Source organism: Mesocricetus auratus, unplaced genomic scaffold, assembly GCF_017639785.1.
Source record: "Mesocricetus auratus isolate SY011 unplaced genomic scaffold, BCM_Maur_2.0 Super-Scaffold_4256, whole genome shotgun sequence".
Taxonomy (NCBI): domain Eukaryota; kingdom Metazoa; phylum Chordata; class Mammalia; order Rodentia; family Cricetidae; genus Mesocricetus; species Mesocricetus auratus.
Genome location: NW_024429182.1, coordinates 55465519 through 55489119, shown reverse-complemented (window position 1 = coordinate 55489119; position 23601 = coordinate 55465519). Strand labels below are relative to the sequence as shown.

The following is a 23601-nucleotide window of genomic DNA, read 5'->3' as shown; positions in this document are numbered from 1 at the left end:
AGGTACTGGGATTAAGGGTGTGAGCCACCACAGCCTGGCTCTGTTTCTCTTTTAGAATGGATCAATCTCATGCAGATCAGGGTGGCCTTGAACTCAGAGATCCTGCCTCTGTCTCCTACTCCTGAGGGCTGGAATTAAAGGTGTGAGCCACCACAGCCTGGCTCTGTTTCTCTTTTAGAATGGATCAATCTCGTGCAGATCAGGGTGGCCTTGAACTCAGAGATCCTGCCTCTGTCTCCTACTCCTGAGGGCTGGAATTAAAGGTGTGTGCCACCACTGCCTGGCATCTATGGCTAACTGGTGTGACTAGCTCCACATTCTGATCTTCAGACAAGATTTATTAGATCACAAACAAAATATCACAATACACCAGGCTGGCCTTGAGCTCAAGAGATTCATCTGCCTCTGACTGAGTGCTGGGATTAAAGGCATACGACAACACCACCCAGATACTTTTTGCTTTTTTATAAAAAATATTTTTTGAGACAGGTTCTTAGAGTTCCTATTGCTATAATGACACAGCACGACAAAAGCAAGTTGGGGAGGAAAAGGTTTATTCGGCTTACACTTTCACATCATAGTCCATCACTGAAGGAAGTCAGGACAGGAACCTGATGCAGAGGCCATGGGTGTTGCTCACTGACATGCTCAGTCTGCTTCCGTATAGAACCGAAGACCACCAGTCCAGGATCCCTCCTGTGCCAAGCCTGTAAGGCTCCCTAGACTGCTCCCTACTGCTGTCACTGTATATACCCCAAGCCCTCCTCCCACCATTGTCCACATACACCATCCTAGTTGTTTCTCACTGGCTGAGTCTCCTATTGCTCCTTCTGCTGAGGCTGAAGCTAGAGAGGTGCTTGAAGGTTGCAAGCACAATCTCCCCACCAGATATACCATCCAGAAGGCTGTAGTACAGAGCCATCAGGAGGTGAAGGCCAGGACAGTGCTACCAAAGACAGGCTTAGAGCTCCAAGCCCCTCCAGGACAGGGATGACTACAGGCCTCAGAGGAAGAGACTGATGGCTCCAGGGGCAGTGTCCAACCTTCAGACATCCAGAGAAGATGTTATCTCCAAAATTCACTACAGAATTATGGTCAAGTTACCAAGCAAACAAATAACAAGAATACAAAAACAAAAAACATCCTCAAGGCAGGTGAGATGGCTTATGTGGTAAAGGCATTTGCTCTGCAAGCCTGGAAACCTGAGTTATATCCCTAGAACCTACAGAAAGATGATATAAGAAAACTAATTCCACCTAGTTGTTCCCTGACCTACACCTGCACATTACATCAGGAATGCCCACACACCCAATAATAAATTTTAGCATGTGCCACATGGGCTGAAAGGACACACCTCCTATTGCTTACAGCCATCAATAGCAGCATTAGCAGTGGCTATTCTACAGCTCCCGAACTCTGGGCGCCTGCATCCTACAAGAGCTGGCAGTTCTCAAGAACCTACAGTGACCAGCTTCTTGCCCCAGCCTCCTGCTGCTAAAATTGCTGCTGTGAAACAGTGGCTGCTCCTGCTTCTAGAGAAAAAGCCTTTTATTGGGCCTAATGTTGCAACATCAGGAAGCAGCAAAGGGTATTAGGGCAAGGGTGTAGCACTCAAATGGAACAATGTATCTATACCAAGCACAGAAGTTTCCATTGAATTCCAAGGGTTGAAGATGGCTGCAGTCAATGAAGGCATCCAGGCTTGGGCCTGATAGGCTGTCTAAAGTAGTTGTGCCTGGAGCAAGGACTTTTAGGGGGTAGGAGCATGGCTTATGTACAATGGTCCCTTGGGGTTGGCAAGGTCTCAGCATGCTCCCCCAATGCAGGCTTGGGTATAGATCAGTAAAGTGCTTGCCTAGCATGCACAAAGCCCCTGGTTCCAGTCCCAGCACCATATAAACTAGGCCTCAGTCTGGGATGGGAGCCTGTTACAAACGAGTGTGTACAAGCAGTCACTGATTTGCTTGGGGAGTTCCACCCCCTGGGGGCCTGAGGTAATATGACAAGTGGGGAGTATCTCCTCTGTCTTGGGCCAGGGCTGTAGGGAAACCATGGATGGATACAGCACCAATGAACACACTTGCCCCCAGAGGGATGACTATCCCTGCCTAAGTTGACCTTCCAGCGAAAAGAAACCTCAGGATCTTTCCAAGTGCTTTTCCTGCTCGTGGGAAAGTTGGGGGACAACTGGGTCTTTCAATGTGTCTGTGCAAACTTGGAGGAAGCAAAAATTTTACTCAAGCTGCTGGGATGGGCTTGAATTGGTTCCTCAAGGACACAAGGATGGTAGGAACAAGATTAGCCTGGGGTCTACAGTCAAGTTGGTGGCAGTTTCAGCTGCCATCGGGTATATGAGCTGGGTTTTAGCTGTGAGCTAAAGGAGGGAGAGGAATGTAGTGTATGAGTGATGACTGGTGACCTTATATGGAGGGCACTAGCTGTGTTCTATTGCCTCCAACCAGGAGTCCCATGGGAAAAAGTGCCTCTGTCCTGGGCTTTCACTAACAGTGGAACTCTGCCATATCCATATAAAAAACTGCACTGAAATCTCCCAGACCTCATAACCACCAATAAATGAAAAGTCTGCTGCACTCACTACTGAGCACAGGGACTGTCTTCTGCACTCTACAGGAGTCCTGTGCCTATCCAAATATGCAGTATGGGGTTTGTGCCTATCCAAATATGCAGTGTGGGGTTTGTGCCTATCCAAATATGCAGTGTGGGGTTTGTGCCTATCCAAATATGCAGTGTGGGGTTTCTTTGGCAGTGAGGTGGGTCTCATGCAGCTTAGACTGGACTTGGACTCAGTAAGAGACCATACCTGGAACCGATCCTCTCAGCCTCCCAAGTGCTGGGATTGCAGGTGTATACACCACGTCACACCTGGCTTTGTTTGAGATGAGTGAGGTCTGTTTAGTTCAGGATGGTCTTAAAATTCAGCAGTCCTCCTGCTTCAGCCTCCAGTGTTGGGATACCAGGTATGAGCAGCATGTCCGCCTTATTTTGATGGACAGGGGCAATACATCATCTCTAGTCCATTCTGGCTTTGGGAGTCCGGGGACTTCCACACACATGCCCACGATGCTGTCCTGTTCTGGCTACACCAAAACAAACTCAAGCCTGCCACTTGGCTTTCGCTCAGTGCAGCCTTGATGAGTCTTGTGGCAGGCAAACATCCCTCAGGCCAGCCTCCACTTAGCACATGACTCAAGATTCGTGGGCTTCCTAGCGCACATCTTGTAGCAAACCAGTACTGCCTCTGCATCAGCTACTAGAAGACCATGGTCCGTGGTGGCTACATCACACATTCCATCACATCATGTTCCACTGTCTGGTTCGAAACATAGTTCACACAGGGACCTTGTGACCAGAAGGCAGTCAGCTGGATGACTCAGAAATGATTGTGGAATTCAAAAATAGGAAGCTAAAAATATGCAGGGTGGCTGGCTTCTAGGAACAGGCTGGTCTGTGGTTCTAACCCTTGGTGGGGGATGGGCAAGAGCCAAGGTCCTGTAGGAGCTGAGGAATGAAGGGCAGGCCAGGTGGACAGAGTCACCTGTGAGTACATGGCTCTGACTGGCCATTAACAGGGGGGTGCAGAGGAGCCCAGGGCAAGACTGGGCACAAGCTGGGGAGATGGAGATTTGTGGGGTGTTGACCCTGATGATACTCATGTTTTAATCCCCCCAAATGGCTCAAAGAACTCTGTACATAGGGATAAATTCCTCTGGTGGCCCACAAGCCCTGTAGCAGCAGCAACCAAGACCCAATACTAAACTGTCACTTGAAGAGGGGAGGGGAATGCTGCAAGAGACACAATGAGGGGGCTCTAAAAGCCATGGAACATTCTCTTAAATCTGGAAGGACACAGGCCTGCTCACATCCGAACTGAGCTCTCTGGAGAGCAATTTTGTACTCCTGAGTTGTTTGGAAAAAAAAAAGTGACACCCAAGTCCATCAACCTTTGACTTGCCACAGGACACTTAAAAGGCATCAGCAAGTCTCAGGAGGGTTGCCCAGGCTGCCTGGAGTGTATAAAGACTTGGGCCTGAGTAGGGCTGCCACACTGGTACTCATGGCACTTGTGAAGCAGGGGCAGAGTGATCAGGAAGGAGTTCAAGGCCACTTCAGTTACTCGGTGAGCTTGAGGCCAATCTAAGCCTGAGGCTATATCTGGGTTACAGGAAGCCCTATCTCAAAACAAACCAAAAGCCCTCAAAATGATGGTGGGGGGGAGGGATAGAGAGGACCACAGCAAACACCTACCAGAGACCTTGGACAGGCCTATGCATATTCTAGAGAGTCAAGAGAGTTGTGGCTGCAGGCAGGTGGGACATAGAGTCAGAGAAAACAGGATGAGTCCCCAGAGTCATCAGGAGAGGCCTTGGTGCCAAGAGTTTGCGCAAGGCAGCACAGCCATAGGGATAGGTGCTGGGGAAAAGTTTAGTAGGCTTGAGGCTGGGGAGTGTGCAGTCTAAGGAAGGGACCAACAATAATGGGGAGTGGGGTTGAAGAGAGCAGAAAAGGGGAAATGAGGGCACAGAACCTCAGTGCCAAGAAACGGTTGGTCAATGTTTAAGCACAGGCCCCAGGCTGGTCACTTGTGACACAAACACTAGGTTTAGGACGGTGAGGTGCAGCTCTTCACTCTGTCAGGTAAACCCTGGGTCTAGGAGCATCAACTCCAGACATGAACTTTTGAGATAGTATCTTTCCATGTGGTGTCTCTCAGCTGTAGTTTGCTATGTAGACCGGGCTGTCTTCAAACTCACAGATTAGAAATCCACCAGCCTCTGCCTCCCTGAGTGCTATGATCAAAGGTGTGCCCAGTCAAAGGTTAGAAAGTCGGGACAATGGTTAGTTGGCCACCCAGTGTGGCAAATAGAGCCCCCTGTTGGTGTGAAGCAAACCAGACAGGAAATCCCACCACCCATTCACAATTAGCACCTAGGGCTGTAAAGACACTGCTGTCAGCCTGCTGGACTTCTGAGATTAGAAGGGACTTTAACAGAGTGGAAATTCTGGGTGACAAGGGTGTTTCCAGGTAAAGACACTTGCTTTTGTTTTTGTGAGAAGCCCTCATTCACATTGCCATGGAGTGCAATTCTCATCTCTCAAATGCTAGGATTTCAGAGTGAGTCACTATATCTAGGCACTTGCTTCAAAACCAAGTGAAGCAGGGGAGCTACCCTTTACACCACAGCCCTCCCGGAGGCAGCAATTTTGGTAGGTAGTAAACTTTAGAATCAGTTCTCGCAGGAGCTGATGTGCCAGGGTGCAGTGTGCCAGGCTCCTGCAAGTTAAGTGACACTTGTTTGGGGATCAGGAGCTGTTCTCTGATGGCCTCCAAGGATATGGGACAGATGTCCTCATGGCCAACTGTGAGGCAGCCCAGTGCTCTGAACCGAGCTGGTGTCCTGCCCCAAAGAACAGCAGGAAGGCTCTCAAGCTCTCAGCATGTGTGTCATTAGCTCCAACTTCCTCCTTGCAGGACCAGGGACTTCTCTCAGAGGAAGGAGCAGCAGTGGAGAACAGAAGGGGAGGCTCCATGTGTCCCCAAAGCTCAGGAAGCAGAGGTTCTATACATACAGCTTTACTTCAGGAGCTGGTACAAGATTGTGAGTGGGCTCCGGCCTGGACCAACAAGGTCTTCTTGGCGCTGGGCACAGAAGGCACTTGGTGATGTATCATAGTGTGTGTCAAGTCCACAGTGACTCCTGACAGGAGCGGCAGGCTTGTCACGGTGCTTCAGAGGAAGACACAGTGGAGTCCCACAGCACTGGGGACACGTCCTCCCTCTCATTCACAGGTCCCTGGGCCTGAAGTGTTTCTTCCACCAGGTCAGCCACTAGGTTCAGCCGGCAGGCCCGCAGCGCCTTTACCAGTCCAGCCACCGTGGCTGTCTCCCTCTCGGCAAGCTTCCAGACTCTCAGAGCCTCCCTTACCTGTTCACTCAGGCTTCGGGGGTACTTCGCCTCAATCCCATCAATTTTGACCTCAGACACTTTCAGCTGGCGGGCCAGTCTCTTCCATTCTCTCCCCACATTGTCACACACGATGTCAAAGGCCACCTGCAGATCTAAGAGGGGAAAAAAAAACCAGCTGCATGACTTACAGAATCCAAGAAGTCTTCCCATGGTCGCCAATGTGGACCTGTGTATTTCAAAGTCAACACCACTGAAGCCAGGCAGGCAGGTCCTGTGCAGACAGAGACACTTAGTAGCCCAGGAGCTATTTTAAGAGGCCTATAATGACCTAGTTCTACTCCCTCAGAATGGGTCACAGCAAGGTACAGCTTAAAAGAGCAGAAACTGAGGGGAGGCTGGGGAGTCAGAGGGAAAAAAAATTAGGGCCACTTTCACACCCTCAATAATGGGCTGGCCAAAGTCCCCCAAAGCTACATTCACTTCATTTTACACGATGACTTTTGCTGGTTTGACTAGGGAAAATGAAAAGGGCCATCCTTGCCACACTCTGGAGCCCCTGCCAGGCACAGGCAAGGTGAAAGGACATGACTAAGTGGTCCAGGGAGCCCTGGGCAGTGTCTGAGAACCCCTTACTGGATTTCTGCAATGATGCCCACACACTTAAATGCCTTGGAGATGTGAATACACACCCATTTTCTTTTCTTTTTCTTTCTTTTTTTTTTTTTTTGATTTTTCGACACAGGGTTTCTCTGTATTGTTTTTGGAGGCTGTCCTGGAACTCACTCTGTAGACCAGGCTGGCCTCGAACTCACAGAGATCCGCCTGCCTCTGCCTCCCGAGTGCTGCACACCCATTTTCTTACACATATTGTACACACTGGCAGAAGAAATTATCTATGTTTCAAATGAAACAAATTGTGGCAGTATGTGGTGTCAGTACTTGGGGGTCTGATTTTGTCTGCATTTTAGATTTCAGAGCTTTTGACTATGGAGACCTTCAGGGTCCCAGAGGCTCCTATAAGGATTATTTCCTCAATGGTAGATCCAATCATGGAAAGGAAAATGGATCATGACAGTTCTAGGTCAGTGCTGATTCCTAATTTGATGGTGTTACTGCAAGGTGGTGGGAACCTTCAGAGACAGCCCTACTCAGAGGCAGTGTAACGGCTGTACTGTGTTGGGGGAGTGTATTTTGTCTCAAGCTTCTGTCACTATGCTTCCTGGTCACCATGAGGTAACCAGCACTGCTCCACTATGCCCTCAGCTGCTTTGATTTCCTGCTTCACTGCAGACTAAGAGCAGCTGAGCCAGCCACCAGAAGCTAAATAAACCTTTGCCCATTTAAATGGCTTCTTGGGTATTTGTCACAAGTGAGGAAGAGCCTAACGTATGCTTACTCTGTATCCACACCCCAAGGTCAGACTGATGTGGCTCAGTTGTGGCTGCTACTATCCACGGTGCACTATGGGAAGGCATAGTGCCCTCTCTCTACTGCAAAACGGAAGTAAGAGCGGATAAACAGGCATTGCGCACTGTGGACCGGGAGCTCAGCTGCAGCATAGTTCTCCTTTGGCTAGGAAGCAAACTGCTTGGACAGTGACACTCCCACTACGGAAATGGTGACGAGTAGCAAGCACACTTGATCTTTTCCTACCCTCTTCAACTTTACTCTCATTGGGGTTAGGGTGACTTAGCCACATCCATTTCTTAGTTGAGTTTTCAATTTACCCGGAGAGTGGGGAGTCAAGCACTACAGGTGAGTTAATCTTGGTGCTGGGGCAAGTCGTCAGAGAGCATTTCCTTAGCACCAGCAATACTCTGGGTTCAATCGCGGCACTGCAAGTAAGACTGGCACTCAAACTCCCTAGTTCCGGCTCGCTCATCCGAAAAGTGGGCGTGCCCCCAGAGTCCTTCGGAGTAGCAGCTCGCAAAGGGGACCCTAAGACTAGGGTAGTGGCCAGCCTTCCCTGCCCATTCCCCCGCCTCTGGGCCTCCATCAACCTCCTGGCCTCCTCCCGCCCCCCAGCCCACCTGCCTCCCCCGGCGAGGCCGAGGCCGCCGTCCCCGCTTCAAAGTCGTCCAGGCGTTGCAGGAGGTCGTGTCTGCGCAGCGAGGCCAGCAGCTCACGCAGCAGCCCCGTGCGTGTGCGCTCCAGATCGTTCTGCTCCAGCAGCACTGAGAACAGGTCCAGGCCACTCTGCACACGCTCCAGCTTTCGTTTGCTCACGCGCTCACGGCACAGGAACTTTAGCTCCATCAGATCGCTGCTCGACAGGCTGCTAGACAGCGAGTGCAGCAGCACCAAGAAGGGATCCATGGCAGTGACGCGCCGGCCGCCCCTCAGCGACTCCACTTAGGAAATCACCGCGGGCTTTCCCGCCCAGTCTCTCGCGAGAATTTCAAACCCCACGCATGCGCCTCGAGTGTGGCCGTATCCGCTTCTGCCCGGACTGTCTTGGCTGTCTCGGTAGTTTCGACACTTGAACCAGTCTTAAGCGCTTGCGCGCGGTGTTTCCCGCTCCTGCGCCTGACAGATTGTTAGCCCGCGATGGAACGAGGATGGTCTGGGTGGAACTTGAGGTTCCACGTTTACTGCTGCGAGGCTGTGCAGCTCCCTGAGTGGGGGACTGGGAGGACAGCTGCAGGCCATAGGGATGCCCACTGCGGCCGGATCGCGTTCCAGCACGATTTTAAAAAGTTTTATTTATGGGCTGGAGAGATGACTCAGGAGCTGTTCTTTCTTTCAACTCCCGGCACTCACATGATGGCTCACAACTGTCTTTAAGAGGCTTTGACACCCTCTTCTGGTAGGCTCACATATGGTACACAGAGGAAATACCCATACATGTAAAACATTTAAAAAACATTAAGAAATACTTGTTTTTGTTATGTGTATGAGCATTTGTAGTTTAAGTGCCCCTCATGGGTGCAGTGCCCACAGAGGCCAGAAAGGATGTGGAGTCTCTAGACCAATGGTTCTCAACCTTCCTAATGCTGTGACCCTTTAATACAGTGTCTCGTGGTGATCTCCAACCATAAAATTATTTTCGTTGCTACTCCATGACTGTAATTTTCATATTGTTATGAATCGTAATGTAAATATCTGTGTTTTTTGACTGTCTTAGGTGACTCCGATGAAAGGATCATTTAGCCCAAATGGGTCGCAAACCACAGGTTGAGAAACGCTGCCCTAGAACTAGAGTTAGGGTTGGGTGTGAGCAGCTGTGTGGGTCAGGGCCTCCGCAAGAGCAACAAAGTGCTCTTAACTGTTGAGCCACGGTCCGGTAATATGTAGATTAGTATCAGTAAAATAGAGGAACTAGAATATTGTCATCAGAAAAAGTTGATGCATGGTGGAGGTTGTGGAGATGTTAACTGTCCTGAGTTGAGTGTTCATTAACTTTGTTAAGCTTTATCTATCTACCCATCCATCCATCCATCCATCATCTACCTATCTATCTGATGTTTTACAGACAGGGTTTCTCTGTGTAGCCCTGGCCATGATGGAACTCACTCTAGACCAGGCTGGGCTCGAACTCATAGAGATCTGCTTGTCTCTGCCTCCCAAATGCTAGGATTAAAAGAAGGTGTGTGCCACCACCACCCGGAGTTTTCACTAACAATACAGTATGCTCCCCATAACCGTGTACAATTACTATCCATGAGTTAAAAATAAGGTAGGGGTTTGTTCTAGAGCTTCAGTGGGCAAAGGGCCTGCTTTACAAGTGTGAGGGCCTGAGTTCAGATCCTTATGTCCACAAAATCCAGAGAAGGTGGTGCCCATCTGTGACCCCAACTCTACTGGACACAGGTGGATTTCTGGTGCTCATAGCCAGCCACCCTTGCTGAGTGGCTGAGCTGCAGGCCCAGTGAAACCCAGATGCTCACAGCATACCCAGCAGTGTCGCTTTACATTTCTTTACATTGATTGTGTGTGTGTGTGTGTGTGTGTGTGTGTGTGTGTGTGTGTGTGTTTTCTGAGTCAGGGTTTCTCTGTGTAACAGCCCTAGCTGTCCTGATGCTAGCTTTGTAGACCAGGCTGGCCTTGAACTCACATAGATCCATCTGCCTCTGCCTCTCAAGTGCTGGAATTAAAGGCATGCTCTATCACACCCGGCCTTTAAATTGATTTGAAATTCACCCCTTTCAAGTGTTTTTAGTTGTTTTTGAACAATACATAGGGTCTCACTATGTATCCCAGGAAGACTCCTGAGGTTGCATAGAAAGACAAATGAGAGCTGCAAAGGTGGTCCAGCTCTTAATGCTCTCCCAGAGGACCTGCTGCTGGTTGCCAACACCCATGCTTAGCTGCTCACAGTCGCCTCTGACTCCATCTCCAGGGGATCAGAGGCCCTCTGCTGGCTTCTGCTGGCAGCACTCATGTGAGCACAGAACTATACACATTTTTACTAGGCTGGGAGGGCTCATTATAGGAGCAGAAGCAACAGAAGGGGGTTTATTGGGCTGATGTAAGTGAGGGCTGGGAGTCTAGCATGGCTGTCTGCACCCTGCAGATGAAGAGACAGCTTCCCAGTCCCGGAAGCTAGACGCCTCAGTAGTCCCAATCCCAGGAGAGCCACTGGCATGGAGTTTGTTGTCTACTGTTTTTTCCCATGATTCTTTGTTTTGAGACAAGGTCTCAAATTGCTCAGGCTTGTCTTGAACTGTCCCCCGTGGAGCTCAGTATGACCTTAAACTTCTGACCTTCCAAACGCTGGGGGTTATAGGTATGCAGCACCAGACCCATCTTATTTATTTATTTTTTATTCTGGGTGTCAATCTCCTGTCAGATGTGTGTTCTGTAAACCCCTGCATTTTGTGCTCCATTTTCAGTCTGTTCATAAGATCCTGCAATAAAAAGTTCATATTTTGTTTTTAAAGATTTATTTATTGTGTAGATAGTATTCTGCCTGCAGACCAGAAGAGGACACCAGGCCTCATCATAGAAGGTTGTGAGCCACCATGTGGTTGCTGGGAATTGAACTCAGGACCTCTAGAAGAGCAGCCAGTGCTCTTAACCTCTGAGCCATCTCTGCAGCCCCAAAATTTCATAATTCTGATGAAATCAGGTGGGTGTGTTTTTCTTTTCATTGTGCTAAGAAAGAAAAGGGGCCAGGGGAGCCTCTCCTGGTGTAGACCAGAACATGCCATTCAAGAAGTATCCCTTCGTCCCTGTCAGGAAGAGAAGAAACACAAAGGCGGTACCATGCAGAGCCCCGTTCCCACTCCATGCCTGTGAAATGCCTGGGGCATACGGAATTCCCAGTCTTTGGCTGTGATGTTGGTTGTTCCAACAGGGACAACAAGGTTTCCAGAAGGATGGGCCTTCAGGAGGTAGGAACACAGGAAGTCTCTGAACCAGGGTGAGCTGGAGGCCATCCCAATAGACTCAAAGAGAAAGAAAGATGGGTAGATGGGAGGCAGGAATGGAGGAGGAAGAAGTATGACAGGAATGAGAAAAGTGAGGAAGGAGAGGAGGGAGGGAAGAGAAGAGAGGGAAGAGGAAAGAGAGGAGGGAGGGAAGAGAAGACAAAGGAGGGAGGGAAGAGAAGAGAGGGAAGAGGAGGAGAGGAGGGGGGCTTTAGTGTCTCTTACTGGCTTCATGGAGGTAAACTTGACCCTTTGTTTTTGCTGACAATGGTCAGAACTCTTGCCTTCCTTTCTCCAGGACTGTCTGTGGCTCTAAGTTTCTTTTGTTTTCTCTCCATGCTAGGTGGGGACTCCCCAGATCTTCATGGTCCCTGGCCTTTCCTTGGGGAGGTTTTTGATTATTTGTTTTTGTTTTTGAGACAGTCTCACTATGTATCTCTGGCTGGCCTGCACTCACAAAGATCCACTTGCCTCTGCCTTTGGAATGTTGGGATTAAAGGCATTCACCTGCCATGCCCATCTCTCTCTCTCTCTCTCTCTCTCTCTCTCTCTCTCTCTCTCTCTCTCTCTCTCTCTCTCTCTCTCTCTCTCTGTGTGTGTGTGTGTGTGTGTGTGTGTGTTTAAAGATGGTCTTATCTCCATTGCAGGGGAAAAACAACATGGTAGAAAACTCCTCTCAGGGCTTGTATCTTTTTGTTTGTTGTTTGTTTTTGGAAACAGGGTTTCTTTATGTAGCTTTAGCTGTCCTGAAACTAGTTCTGTAGACTAGGGGGACCTGGGACTCACTGAGATCCTCCTGCCTCTGCCTCCTGAGTGCTGGGATTAAAAGCATGTGCCACCACTACCTGGTTACCTACATCTTAATCCCAGACCCTTGTCATCTAGGCGTTGCCCTGGCCCATGGACAGAGGCCATGAAAGCATGCTGGGTGAAAAAGACTATAGATGCAATGAAGATGAGGCCCTGGGTTGGGAGATCTACCTGACTTTCCTCAGAGGACCCATCTGGGCCTGAGCACTTAAGGGGTTGGAACTAAAGACCCCTGAAGAGGAAGGGGCCCAGGCAAGACTGGCAGCACAATTGTGCCTTGGGTCTTGGGGGCTGGGTGGCATCTGTACCAACATGGAGTTCATTTCACAGGGTCCCTTTGGTACTTATGCCTCACAGAGTTTCAGGGAATGTGTGGCTTCTGTTTGCAGCATCATTTGCACCCAGGATCTAGGCTAATGCTCCCTGGGTGTAGATACCCAAATTGTCACCAGAGGGCAGCAGCCACCAACTGAAAGAGGCCAGCAGTGCTTGTCTTGGCTAAGAGTCAGCACAGCGGTCAGCGAAGAGGGAGGCTGATTGGGGAACACGAAGGGACAGATTAACCCCAATGCTCTGTCTCAGAGAGTTAGCATCTCCCACCCAAGTGGTGGAATTACAGGCACAAACTACCAGGTCTGGACAAATCTGGACATTTAAATGCAGATTTCCGGGGCTTTTATGTAGAAAAAAATTTTTAAATGAGCAAGAAGTGAGCTTGTGGAGTGGATCAACTGGAACTGCCTTATACTTACAACAGGCCCCATCTTTGGAAGCAGCAGGGTCCACAAGCACCATCCCCGTGGCCTGACAACACTCACAATGTACCTAGTACAAGTTGCAGAACTTGAGGCTGGAGAGAAGCTCAGTGGTTAGAACCATTTGCTGCTCTTCCGGAGGACCTGCGATCAATTCACAGCACCCACACCAGGAGGCTCATGATAGCTTATATCTCTAACTCCTGGTGGCCAGATGCCTTCTTCTGGCCTCTGAGGTTATCTGCACTACGGTGCACATACCCACATTCAGACGGGTTCAAAAACATGCAATTAAAAATAAAAGGAAATCTTAACAAACAGAAAGAAGTTGCAGACCCAGGGCCCTCCTTGCCCTATTCCATCCATGAAGCCTCTGCAATGGTAGAGATGTCCAATGCTAGGTGCCCAATTCTGCTTCAAAGAGATGGTCTTCAGCCAGCTTTCTGGGTGATTGTAGTCTCTTTTAGCAGCTACAACTTCACATAAAATAACAACCCTGGATGTCTGGCATTTTGTCAACAGGTCCCAGGCTTTTGTGGCAATATTAACCATTCTCCATTCACCTCATGCCAGGTTTATTGTATGCCTGCCTGCAACCCTCTCTTCGGTGTCCCATTCAAAAGTTTCCCCTCAAACACTGCGTGAATCCCTAGTGTCAACCAAATCCCACTGATGTGCTAGCCCCTCCCCTCTCTCCAGCCCAGGCCACCACGATCAGTCTCCATGAAGCCAGAGACGTCTACCTGTTATCTTGCCACCTCTTACCACCCCGTCTCAGAACTCATCAGGTACACTGCCACCTCAGGCCTTTGCTCATGCTCCTCCTGCTCAGCCTCCCTCCAGCCCTCTATGTGTCTTGGCACTCCCTGCTTGTACCAGTGCACTAACTTGGGACTGCCTCACCCCTTTTATGAAGCTTCCATGTGGGACTATATGGTTGTGGTTCATCTTCTGGTCAGCACGTGACCACCTCTTTAGGGGCATCCAGAGGGAAGGGCATGTCCACTCTGTCCCTGCAAGTGCTTCTTCAGTTCTGCAGGGGGCTCTGTTAGACCTCATGAAGTGAAATGCTAGACCCTCACCCTGCACCCCTGTGGGCTTCAGGGGAGGGATCCTGCAGTTCTAACCCCGGGTATGTCCTCTCTGTGGTTGTCAGAGAAGGGAGGGATCCTGCAGTTCTGATTTGGGATATGTGCTCTCTGGACTCTCCACATGAGAAGTGTTCCAGGACTTTAGACGGCTAGGTTTTTTTCCTTTTTTTAGACAGGGTCTCACTATGTAACTCTGGATGACCTTGCATTCACAGAGATCCACCAACCTCTGTCTCCTGAGATCTGGGATTAAAGGCGTGTGCCACCATGCACAGACAGAGCAATTCTTCTACAGGGTGTGTATGTGAGTGCCAATGGTAGGGGGCGCCAGAGGCCGCTGCTGCTCTGGGGAGGTTCCAGGGCCAGGTGGTGTGTAGACTCCAGGCTAAGCTTGTGGCTACAGCTAGGGGTTTGACCACTTTACTTGCATTTCAAGTGTTTGAGTTTTTGTTTTATGAAATTATGGTGAATATGGTTTATTTTAAAATAAACATCCCTATTTGCCCAAACAAAAACTCTGGCCCCATAAAGTTGCTCCCCATGGGATTTTGGGACAATGTATGATGCTAATTCTAGAGCTGAGGCTGTGGGACAGGCGGCTGAGAAATGACTGTAATCTCCACTGAAGCATAGTCTCATGCTTAGAGAAGTCCAGTGTGCATGTCCACACACAGACACACAAGCCCATCTGCACACAGACAGGTGAATGCACAATACACACAGGTGTGTACAGAAATGAATGCAAACAGACACATGCCTGTGTGCAGTGTGTACGAACACACTCGCAGAGGGAAGTGTGTGGGGGGGAGCAAGTGAATATAAGCACACAATGCACTCTCAGGGCATAAAAGTACACAAACACACTTGTGTGCATGCAGACATGCACATTCAGATACAGACACATGCAGGCACACATGAGTACATGTGTACAGAGGTACACACAAAACACTTGCACAGCACATGCACACACCCCAGGGAGATGGCATCCCAGGACCATCTAGAACAATTCACACGTGCCGAAAAAATAAATGAATGTTCTCGAATGTTCTCAGGTCAGTCATTTTCAAATCTGCAGTTTCAACCACAGGGCTCATCAGGGACCTTGAAAATAGGAACAGGCTGGGACAAGAGCACTCAGAAGAGGCCAGGGTTGTGTATTCAAATTTATTTTGACAAATGCTCAGCCACAGTCTCCTATGGGTGTGTGTACAGTCAGGTTTGTTTTATGTTTTTGTTTTTTTTTAAAAAAAAACTGGTTTCTGTAAAAGAATTTTTGGTAATTACCTAATTTTGGATATGGTAGCTATGTACAAAACATCACTGGAAACCACTTCACGGCACGAGAGAAAACAGAAGCATCAGGTCTCATGATTTTCGCAGACAGTGAAAACCTCTGAAGGCCATGACTGGACCCCAGCTGCCAACTACAGGCCATCAGCCTTGCCCTAAGGCGAGTGTAGGGAGTTGCCTCTTCCAGCTTGGGGGAGACACTTGGGGCTACAGTGCTGAGAGACCTCCCACAGCTGGTTAGCACACCAGCTGAAGCTGGCTCATGAGGCTTGTTTCAGAGGCTATTACAACGGCAAGTGCCAAGGATCTCATGTCCCTGTGAGTGAAAATATAGGCGTGTTACCAAAATAGAAGCCTTTATTGAGAAAAATCTTTGGTAGTAACGATACTCTAATTTCCTCTCCACATTTGGTTAACTAATGAAATAAACTCCTTCCACCTTGAGCTACAGAAAGAAAATCCCTCAAAACCACCACATTATTGATTTTCTTTAGACAAAAACCAACAGGTGTTCTAAAAAGCGGCAAAGGAACCCACGTGGGCCCTGGGGCTTGGTGAAGCCTTTCAGCCTTTTTAGAGATGCCCGCCTGTCTCCCAGATTGTCTCACAAGAAGGACATCATCTTGGTGTGAGGGGCCCTTGAGTGGCCAGTGTGGAGCCTACCTGCCAGGGACACCAAGGGTACTGGCCAACCGGGGGCACCTGTACCCCTCGTTTTTTTGTGGCACACGGTATGAAACTACCATGTGTTACTGTTTGGGTAGCCAGGTCTGAACTGCTGACCTCCCAGAAGGAAAGACAGTGGAGTCATCCAACTTGTCCAACTACAGCAGGTAACATCTTCAAGAGTCTGAGTCTAAGTCATTCATCCTCCTGCAAAATGTCACCGGGTTCCTGGACACCACTCTGTACCTATCCCAAGGCATCCTTAGACAAAGGATGCAGACTCAGGGCCTTGGCCCCTTACCACTGTGGTGGTGGTGGGCTTCGTGTCCCCCACCATGGGTCTGTGGAATATGCCCTCTCCCCTGTCACCAGCCATCCTTGGTACTGAATACTAAAAATAAAAATGTCCCTGCTTAATGGCATTGTGCAAAAATGAGAAGAAACAGAAAGAAAGAAGACCGTTGTCACATCAGGGTGGCCCTCCACGTGTGCAGACAACACAAGAGCCACAGGCCCTGGTGGGGCTAAAAGTGCTGGCTCTCGAGGAAACTGGGTGGCCACTTGGTGATGTTCAGAAGCCTGCTGGCCTGTTGGGCTGCCATCAAGGCTACAGTGCACCCCCGTGGTATTCGTAGCTGGGGACTGGGCTGCCGTCACCTGCCTCTGGCCGGGTTGTGGGACTGTGGTTGTTGCAAGGTGCGTCCCTCGGCTTCTCCTTCTCCATCCATGTGTCTAGTAGCTGCTGCTTGCCCTGCTCCTCACGCATGAACAATTCCACCATGAGAACCTTCTCTTTGTGGATCTGCTGGCTGATGTCTTTGGGGATGTCAGGAATCACCCAGTCCACGAAGTCACTCATGAACATCACCAGGTTCTACAGGGAGAGAAGTGATGGGGATGGGGCCAGAGGGGCCTGGAGAATGCCCCAGCCTCTCTCTAGTGTCTACATCACCTGAGTATACCACTTCACACCCTCACTTGTTTGTCCCACCTGCACAGCCCACGTATGACCCTCTCCTGTGCACCCCACCTGTGTACTCCACCTGTATACTCCTACCCATGCACCCCACCTGTGCACCCCACCTGTGTACTCCACCTGTATACTCCTACCCATGTACCCCACCTGTATACCCCACCTGTGTACTCCACCTGTGTACCCCACCTGTATACTCCTACCCATGTACCCCACCTGTATACCCCACCTGTGTACTCCACCTGTGTACCCCACCTGTATACTCCTACCCATGCACCCCACCTGTGCAGCCCACCTGTGCACCCCACCTGTATACTCCACCTGTGCACCCCACCTGTATACTCCACCTGTGCACCCCACCTGTATACTCCATCTGTGTGCCCCACCTGTATACTCCACCTGTGTACCCCACCTGTGTAACCCACCTGTATACTCCACCTGTGTACCCCACCTGTATACTCCACCTGTGTACCCCACCTGTATACTCCACCTGTGTACCCCACCTGTATACTCCACCTGTGCACCCCACCTGTGCGCCCCACCTGTATACTCCTACCCATACACCCCACCTGTGTATTCCCACCTGTGCGCCCCACCTGTATACTCCTACCCATACACCCCACCTGTGTATTCCCACCTGTGCACCCCACCTGTGTACTCCACCTGTATACTCCTACCCATGCACCCCACCTGTGTATTCCACCTGTGTATTCCACCTGTGTACCCCATTTGCACATCCCCACCTGTGTGCCCCACCTATGTACTGCCTCCTGCTCCATGTGGCAAAACCCACCCCTTCACTCCCTGTCCCTGTGCATGACCTATTCTTCTGGGCCTCAGTTTCCCAGAAGATGTAAACAGGACAGGGAGGTGCAACCCCTGGAAACCCAGGCTTTCTCCCTTTTCTTTATGAGACGCTTGGGATGAAGCAGTCTTGCGCTCCACTACCCCGTGTTGGCTTTCTTGAGGAATCAGAATTCAGTGAGCAAGGAAATGCTCTGCAAAATGGATTCTTCAGCTGGGATCTTCAGAATGACTGACTACCCAAGCCATCAAACACAGCGACAACATCAAGGCTGCAAAGAACACTAGTAAGGTAGAAATGGCCTGTAGTGCTGGGAGCGAGATGAGGGCTGGTCCTTGAAGCCTGAGGCCTGCTAGGTTCCTGAGCTCTGGCTATGTCAGTGGAGATGTTTTTAAGGACAAAACGCAAGTCAGTCAGCTTGTTGGAAGACCTACATTCTTGTTCATCAAACACCTTTGGGGTGCATTTGTTGGCACCTGAGCATCGGTGACTGGCCTTTGTTCAAAGGGGACTCTCCTAGCTACGCTCCCAGCTGTGAGCTATGGCTAAGGACCCTCTGTCCTCTTGCCTCCCTGTTCTCAGGCTGGCTGTGGGAGTAAGTGACCAGCCATTTAGGATAAGGACCCATTATGTTCTGGTACCTGCTGGGATGGGCAGGGCTGTCCCTAGTAGAAACCCCCCCCACTACATTCCTGCCTGCTATGCTATCTTATCTTACAACAGTGGTTCTCAACCTGTGGGTCATGACCCCTTTGGGGGGGTCACATATCAGATACCCTGCATATCAGATATTTACATTATAATTCACAACAGTAGCAAAATTACAGTTATGAAGTAGCAATGAAATAATTTTCTGGTTGGGGGTCACCACAGCATGAGAACTACATTAAAGTGTTGCAGCATTAGGAAAGTCAAGAACCACTGTCCTAGAGCTTCCTTCAGTAGCCCTCGTCTGTGCTGGGTAGTTTTATGTCAACTTGACACAAGCTAGGGTCATCTGGAAAGAGGGAACCTCAACTGAAAAAATGCCTCCATCAGATGGACCTGTAAGCAAGCCTGGGGGTCATTTTGTTTGTAAAACACATTTTAAGTCATTTTATCTAATGTATTTGGGTGTTTTGCTTGAGTGTATGTCTGTGCACATGTGAGTGTATGTCTGGCTCAGGAAGGCCCGAAGAGGGCACTGGATCTCCTGGGACCGGAGTTAAAGAGGTCCTGAGTTGCCATATGGATGCTGGGAATCCAACACAGATCTCTTGGAAGAAGCTTAACTGCTGAGCCATCTCTTCATACAGGGCATTTTCTTGATAGATAATTGTGAAATGTGAAAGGGTCTAGCCCATGGCAGGAGGGGCCATGGGCAGGTGGTCCTAGGTTGTAGAAAAAATAAGCCCAGCAAAATATGGGGAACAGACCAGTAAGCAGCATCTTCCATGGCTTCTGCATCAGCTCCTGCCTCCAGGTTCCCACAGTCTGAGTTCCTACCTTGGCTTCCCTCAGTGAAAGCATGTAACAAACACATTCTTCCCCAAGTTGGTTTTGGTTATGGTCTTTATCACGGCAACAGAAAAGAGAGCTAGGACATTACCTCAAGCCTAGTCCAATACCTTCTGTAAAAGGCTGGTGGGGGGACGAGTGCCCACTTAGGGCATGTAATGAGCATAACAGGGGGACTGACCTGTTGTTGGACTTTCCCAGCTCTGAGTGTTCGGTCTGCTGTTCTAGCATGAGTTTCCTTGATGCCAGAGGGATGTGCATGGCTCTTAGCAGTATACATGTGCCTCCAGTCAGTGTGTGTGTGTGTGTGTGTGTGTGTGTGTGCGCGCGCGCGCGTGCGCGCGTGCGCACGCGCACACACACACGGTTTAGCCCACAGTAGGTGCTGCTTGCTGGGTCTGGAGTTATCTCAGAACCACCGCCTCCAGTCTGAACTTGCCTGGCCCCTGGCACAGAGACAGATGGAGACAAGTGGGGGCAGAGACTGGCCTCTTCTTCCTGCAAGTCTGCTCTATGGAGCTCACTGCTCTCACCAGTCCACCCTATCCTTGCCTGTTCCATAACATTCTCTTGGTCACTGCTCAGGTTCAGGTCAGTCAGGGTCCTTCTCAGAGTCCCTGAAGACACCTCAAGGTCCTGCACTTCCCAGGTGCTGTCCCTCCATTTTCTGGAGACAGATGTCCCCAACACAACACATACCTGGAAGACGATGACAAATGCCAGTCGGGCGGCCAGGACAGCCCAGAAATCTTTAGAAATGTCATACTTGTGTTCGGACCACGGGGGCTCACGGTAATCTTTGTACCTGCAAAAGGTGTGGGGAGTCAAGGGTAGGCCAAGGGGAGCTCAAAAGAGAAGCTTTGGGGTTGAGCCAGGCTCTGTGGCCAGCTGCAGGGGAGGCCTGCTCTCTGCCTAGAAATTCTCCCCAAGCTGGATGGGGTGGTCAGGGCCCAGAAGCTTGGATAAAACAGATACCAGGAACTTTGGACATTCTTGAGACTCAGGACTTTTGAGACAGACGAGATGCAATGTGTGTTATGAGATGAACTCAAGCCTTTAGGTCCAGGGCTGGGGCATTGTGATTTAAAATGATGTGTCTGGTGTCAAATTAACAAGGATGATTCATTTTTTTCTTTTAAATTTAATTAGGTGTGTCTACGAATGCGCATGCAGTGTCCTCAGAGGCTGGAAGGAAGTGGCAGATCACCCTGGAGTTGGTGTTATAGGTGGCTGTGAGCTGCTGGGTGTGGGTTATGGGATCTTGGACTGACTACAAAGGAAGAAGTAAGCTGATGACCAGCATTCATCTCTCTCTGCTTCCTGTCTATGGCTGCGATGTGAACGGCCATTCGACACTCCTGAGGCCTTCACTCCCCTCAGGGCAGGCTGTGTCCTCACACTGTGACAACCACCCCACACTCCTCAGATGGACTATGCCTAACACTGCAAGCTGGGACAGACCTTTCCTTCATTAAGTTGATTTTGTTGTTGTTGTTGTTGTTCTTTTTGTTTGTTTGTTTTTGTTTTTCCAGACAGGGTTTCTCTGTGGCTTTGGAGGCTGTCCTGGAATTAACTCTTGTAGACCAGGCTGGTCTCAAACTCAGAGATCCTCCTGCCTCTGCCTCCCGAGTGCTGGGATTAAAGGCGTGTGTCACCACCGCCAGGCTGTTGTTGTTCTTTTTTGTTTGTTTGTTTTGTTTTGTTTTTCGAGACAGGGTTTCTCTGTGTAGACCAGGCTGGCCTCAAACTCACAGAGATCCGCCTGCCTCTGCCTTTTGAGTTCTGGGACTAAAGGCGTGTGCCACCACTGTCTAGCCCTTAAATTGATTTTTTGTCAGGTATTTTGTCATAGCAATGAGACATATAACTAATACAATACAGTCCCCAAAGTCAGGGCCTGGGTCTCTAGAGCAGCTGGTAGGAACCAGGCTAGTTGCTAATGTCTGAAGCCCAGGGAGGGGACACCAGGAGGAGGCACCTGGCCCAGAAACATACCCCTGGTGCTCAGCTCACATTTACTATCAGCTTGCTGTGTGTCTCAGAGCACTTGCTTGGCCTCTCTGGGCCTTAGTCTGAACATTCCCTCACTTGTTTATGTCACCAGCATTTGTGGATTACTAAGTGCTGACCCCATCCCAGAGGACACTTAGGTGAGAACACAGCAGATGGGGCCTTTTTTTCATGGAGGGAGTGGACAGGAGTCTCTTGGGGCCTGTTTGCTATGAAACTACCAGCTCCCCAGATGGGACTGGCTGGGAACAGTGGCAGGTGCTGAGCAGAAGTTGTTCAATATCTCTGATGGGAACAAAGAGCCCGTGCTCCCAGTGCTACCACACATGTCCATTCCACCTTTCCCCTATAAACCTTGGGTCGCCTGGAAAACTCCTATGCATCCCTGAAAGCCCACTCTTGATTCTTTTCCGTTACCATCTCCCACCAGCCATACTGACCTCCAGAAGATTCATTTTCTTCTGTACTCAACTAATTAGCCCTGTTCTGGCCCCCATGGGGAGAAGAGCATGTGGTCTCTCAGGGTGGATGGGGCTCACCTAGGGCATGCCTGCTTTAGCACAGGAAGAAACAGGAGCCTGCAAGAATCCCAGGTCCCAACCCCTGCTTCTGCTGCACTCTGGGCTGGGCTGGACTCCGGCTTTGGGAGGTGGCTGTGGTGGATGGGGCTGGTGTATGTGGGGAGCTCAAGGTGGCTGAGGTGCAGGATTGTGGTCCAGGTGGTGGGTAGTCTGGCTGGAACTGGAGTGGGGTCTTGGCCCTGTGTTCTTGGAGATATGCTTCTCTGGCTTCACCCAGAGCCCTCTGTCTGTGTCCTCCATGTGTTCAAGCCTGCCGCTAGCCCTCAGCACCATTTGCCACTCTGCCAGGAGTGTGCAGAAAAACAAAAGCAATTTCTCTGTTTTTTCTTGGTGACTTTCCCTCTAAACTTCAATTTCCCTGAACTCTGAGGTGCCCTGGCCAGAGTGACCTCAACAATACTGGGGTGACCTGCAGTCAGCTGCCCAATGTGAGGTTGATTTTGAGGCAGCTCCTCCAGCTGCACACATTGACAACAATGGCGGATCATCTGCCCCCTCTCCTCCCCTTTGTTCCCCAATACAGGAGTCCTCAGCCACCCCAGGGAGCATCATTGCTTTTCCCAGGAGTGACCAACAAACACCACTGCTGGTGCACACGCAGGGCTCCAGCCAACAGCTCCTGGAACAATGCTGCAGTTCTACAGGGAGCAAAAGCCACCAACACTCAGAGGAAATCCACTTGGAACTTGACACTTTCCCTGGCTATCTAGAGGTGGTCTGAGCCTCTCTCTCCAGGCTGGGGAGTCCAGAGACCCTGGGGCAAGCAGGTGCTCTGCAGAGCTCCTGGGCAGGGGAGGTTAGGAGCATCAAGCTTCTGAGGAAACTTGTGTTTTCAACATGGGAGGGTCCCCTGGGCTGTATGCAGAGACAGAGAGTTTTCACAGATGGAAAAACCTGTCCTCCTAGGCGACACCTCTGGGTTTTTTTTTTTGTTTTGTTTTGTTTTTGATTCTGAACAGAGTCCCAGGACAGCTGCTGCTCCATCCTGGCACAAAATACATAGAAATGGTGCTGCCTTTGCTTTTCCCCTTTCTTTTTCCTTGTTGTAGCCTTAAGCTTATTATTTACAACTTATTTATTCACATATAAATATATCATATATGGCAAATATAATACACTTATAAATACATAAACTTATTTATTTATTTGAGTCAGGGTCTCATTAGCCTAGGCTGCCTCAAACCCAATACATAGCCTTGAACTGATCTTCCTGCTTCCATCTCCCCAGTACAGGGATATCAGTGTTAGACACCCCCCCCCCCCCTTAAAGGCACCTTTCCTCTCTCACCGTGAAGGGAAGCTTGGGAATCCTCAGGGATAACCCACATCCATGCCAGAGTGTGAGCAAAGGCTTCACATTGGCTTCTAGGGAACAGAGCTCCAGGGACAGTGAAAAGCTCTCTGCCCCTTTCTGCCAGTCAACACATTTTATTTATTAATTATTAAAGGCAGGGCTTCATTTGGGCAGTGCACATCTTTAATCCAAGCTATCTGGCTTTAAATTCTGCAGTCCAGACTTCAACGTGGAAGACAGAGGCAGGCAGATCTCTGTGAGTTTGGGACCACTGGACTACATGGCAAGTTCCAGGCCATTCAGGGCTACATAGTGAGACTCTTGTCTCAAAAAAAGTAAGCAAACAGCCAGGCGATGGTGGCAGTGTGGCGTCCTCCTTCAATCCTAGCACTCAGGAGCCAGAAACAGGCAGATCTCTAAGTTTGAGGCCAGCCTGGTCTACAAAATGAGTTCCAGGACAGCCAGGGCCACATAGAGAAACCCTGTTTCAGAAAAAGTAAACAAATAAAACAACAAACAAAACAAGAAATTGT

The 23601-nt window shown here is 49.8% G+C and overlaps 2 protein-coding genes across 10 annotated transcripts in view; both read right to left on the bottom strand.

Annotated features, from left to right (window-relative positions):
- Positions 1-537: 537 nt before the first annotated feature.
- Positions 538-8320, bottom strand: Fadd (Fas associated via death domain). The gene is made up of 2 exons (XM_005064118.4): positions 7958-8320; positions 538-6079 (listed from the first exon to the last, which is right to left on the bottom strand). Exons 1-2 carry the CDS (start codon positions 8241-8243, stop codon positions 5739-5741), a joined length of 627 nt encoding a protein of 208 aa, XP_005064175.1. The 5' UTR covers positions 8244-8320; the 3' UTR covers positions 538-5738.
- Positions 8321-15102: 6782 nt separating this feature from the next.
- Ano1 (anoctamin 1) overlaps positions 15103-23601 on the bottom strand; it is a 164182-nt gene continuing 155683 nt past the window's right edge. For all 9 annotated transcript variants that reach the window (XM_021227304.2, XM_040750628.1, XM_021227295.2 and 6 more), the window contains 2 exons: positions 19883-19988; positions 15103-16782 (listed from right to left, as the gene is read on the bottom strand). In XM_021227304.2, the coding sequence (XP_021082963.1) occupies positions 16516-16782; positions 19883-19988 (373 nt within the window). In that variant the 3' untranslated portion in view covers positions 15103-16515. The remainder of the gene's footprint in view (positions 16783-19882; positions 19989-23601) is intronic.

What these genes read in the sequence shown, in the direction of transcription:
- Fadd (XM_005064118.4), bottom strand. Translation starts at nt 8,243, where the DNA reads ATGGATCCCTTCTTGGTGCTGCTGCACTCGCTGTCTAGCAGCCTGTCG. An exon ending in GGCCTCGCCGGGGGAGGCAG is followed by an intron (nt 6,080 to 7,957) that starts GTGGGCTGGGGG and finishes TTCCCCTCTTAG; the next exon opens with ATCTGCAGGTGGCCTTTGAC.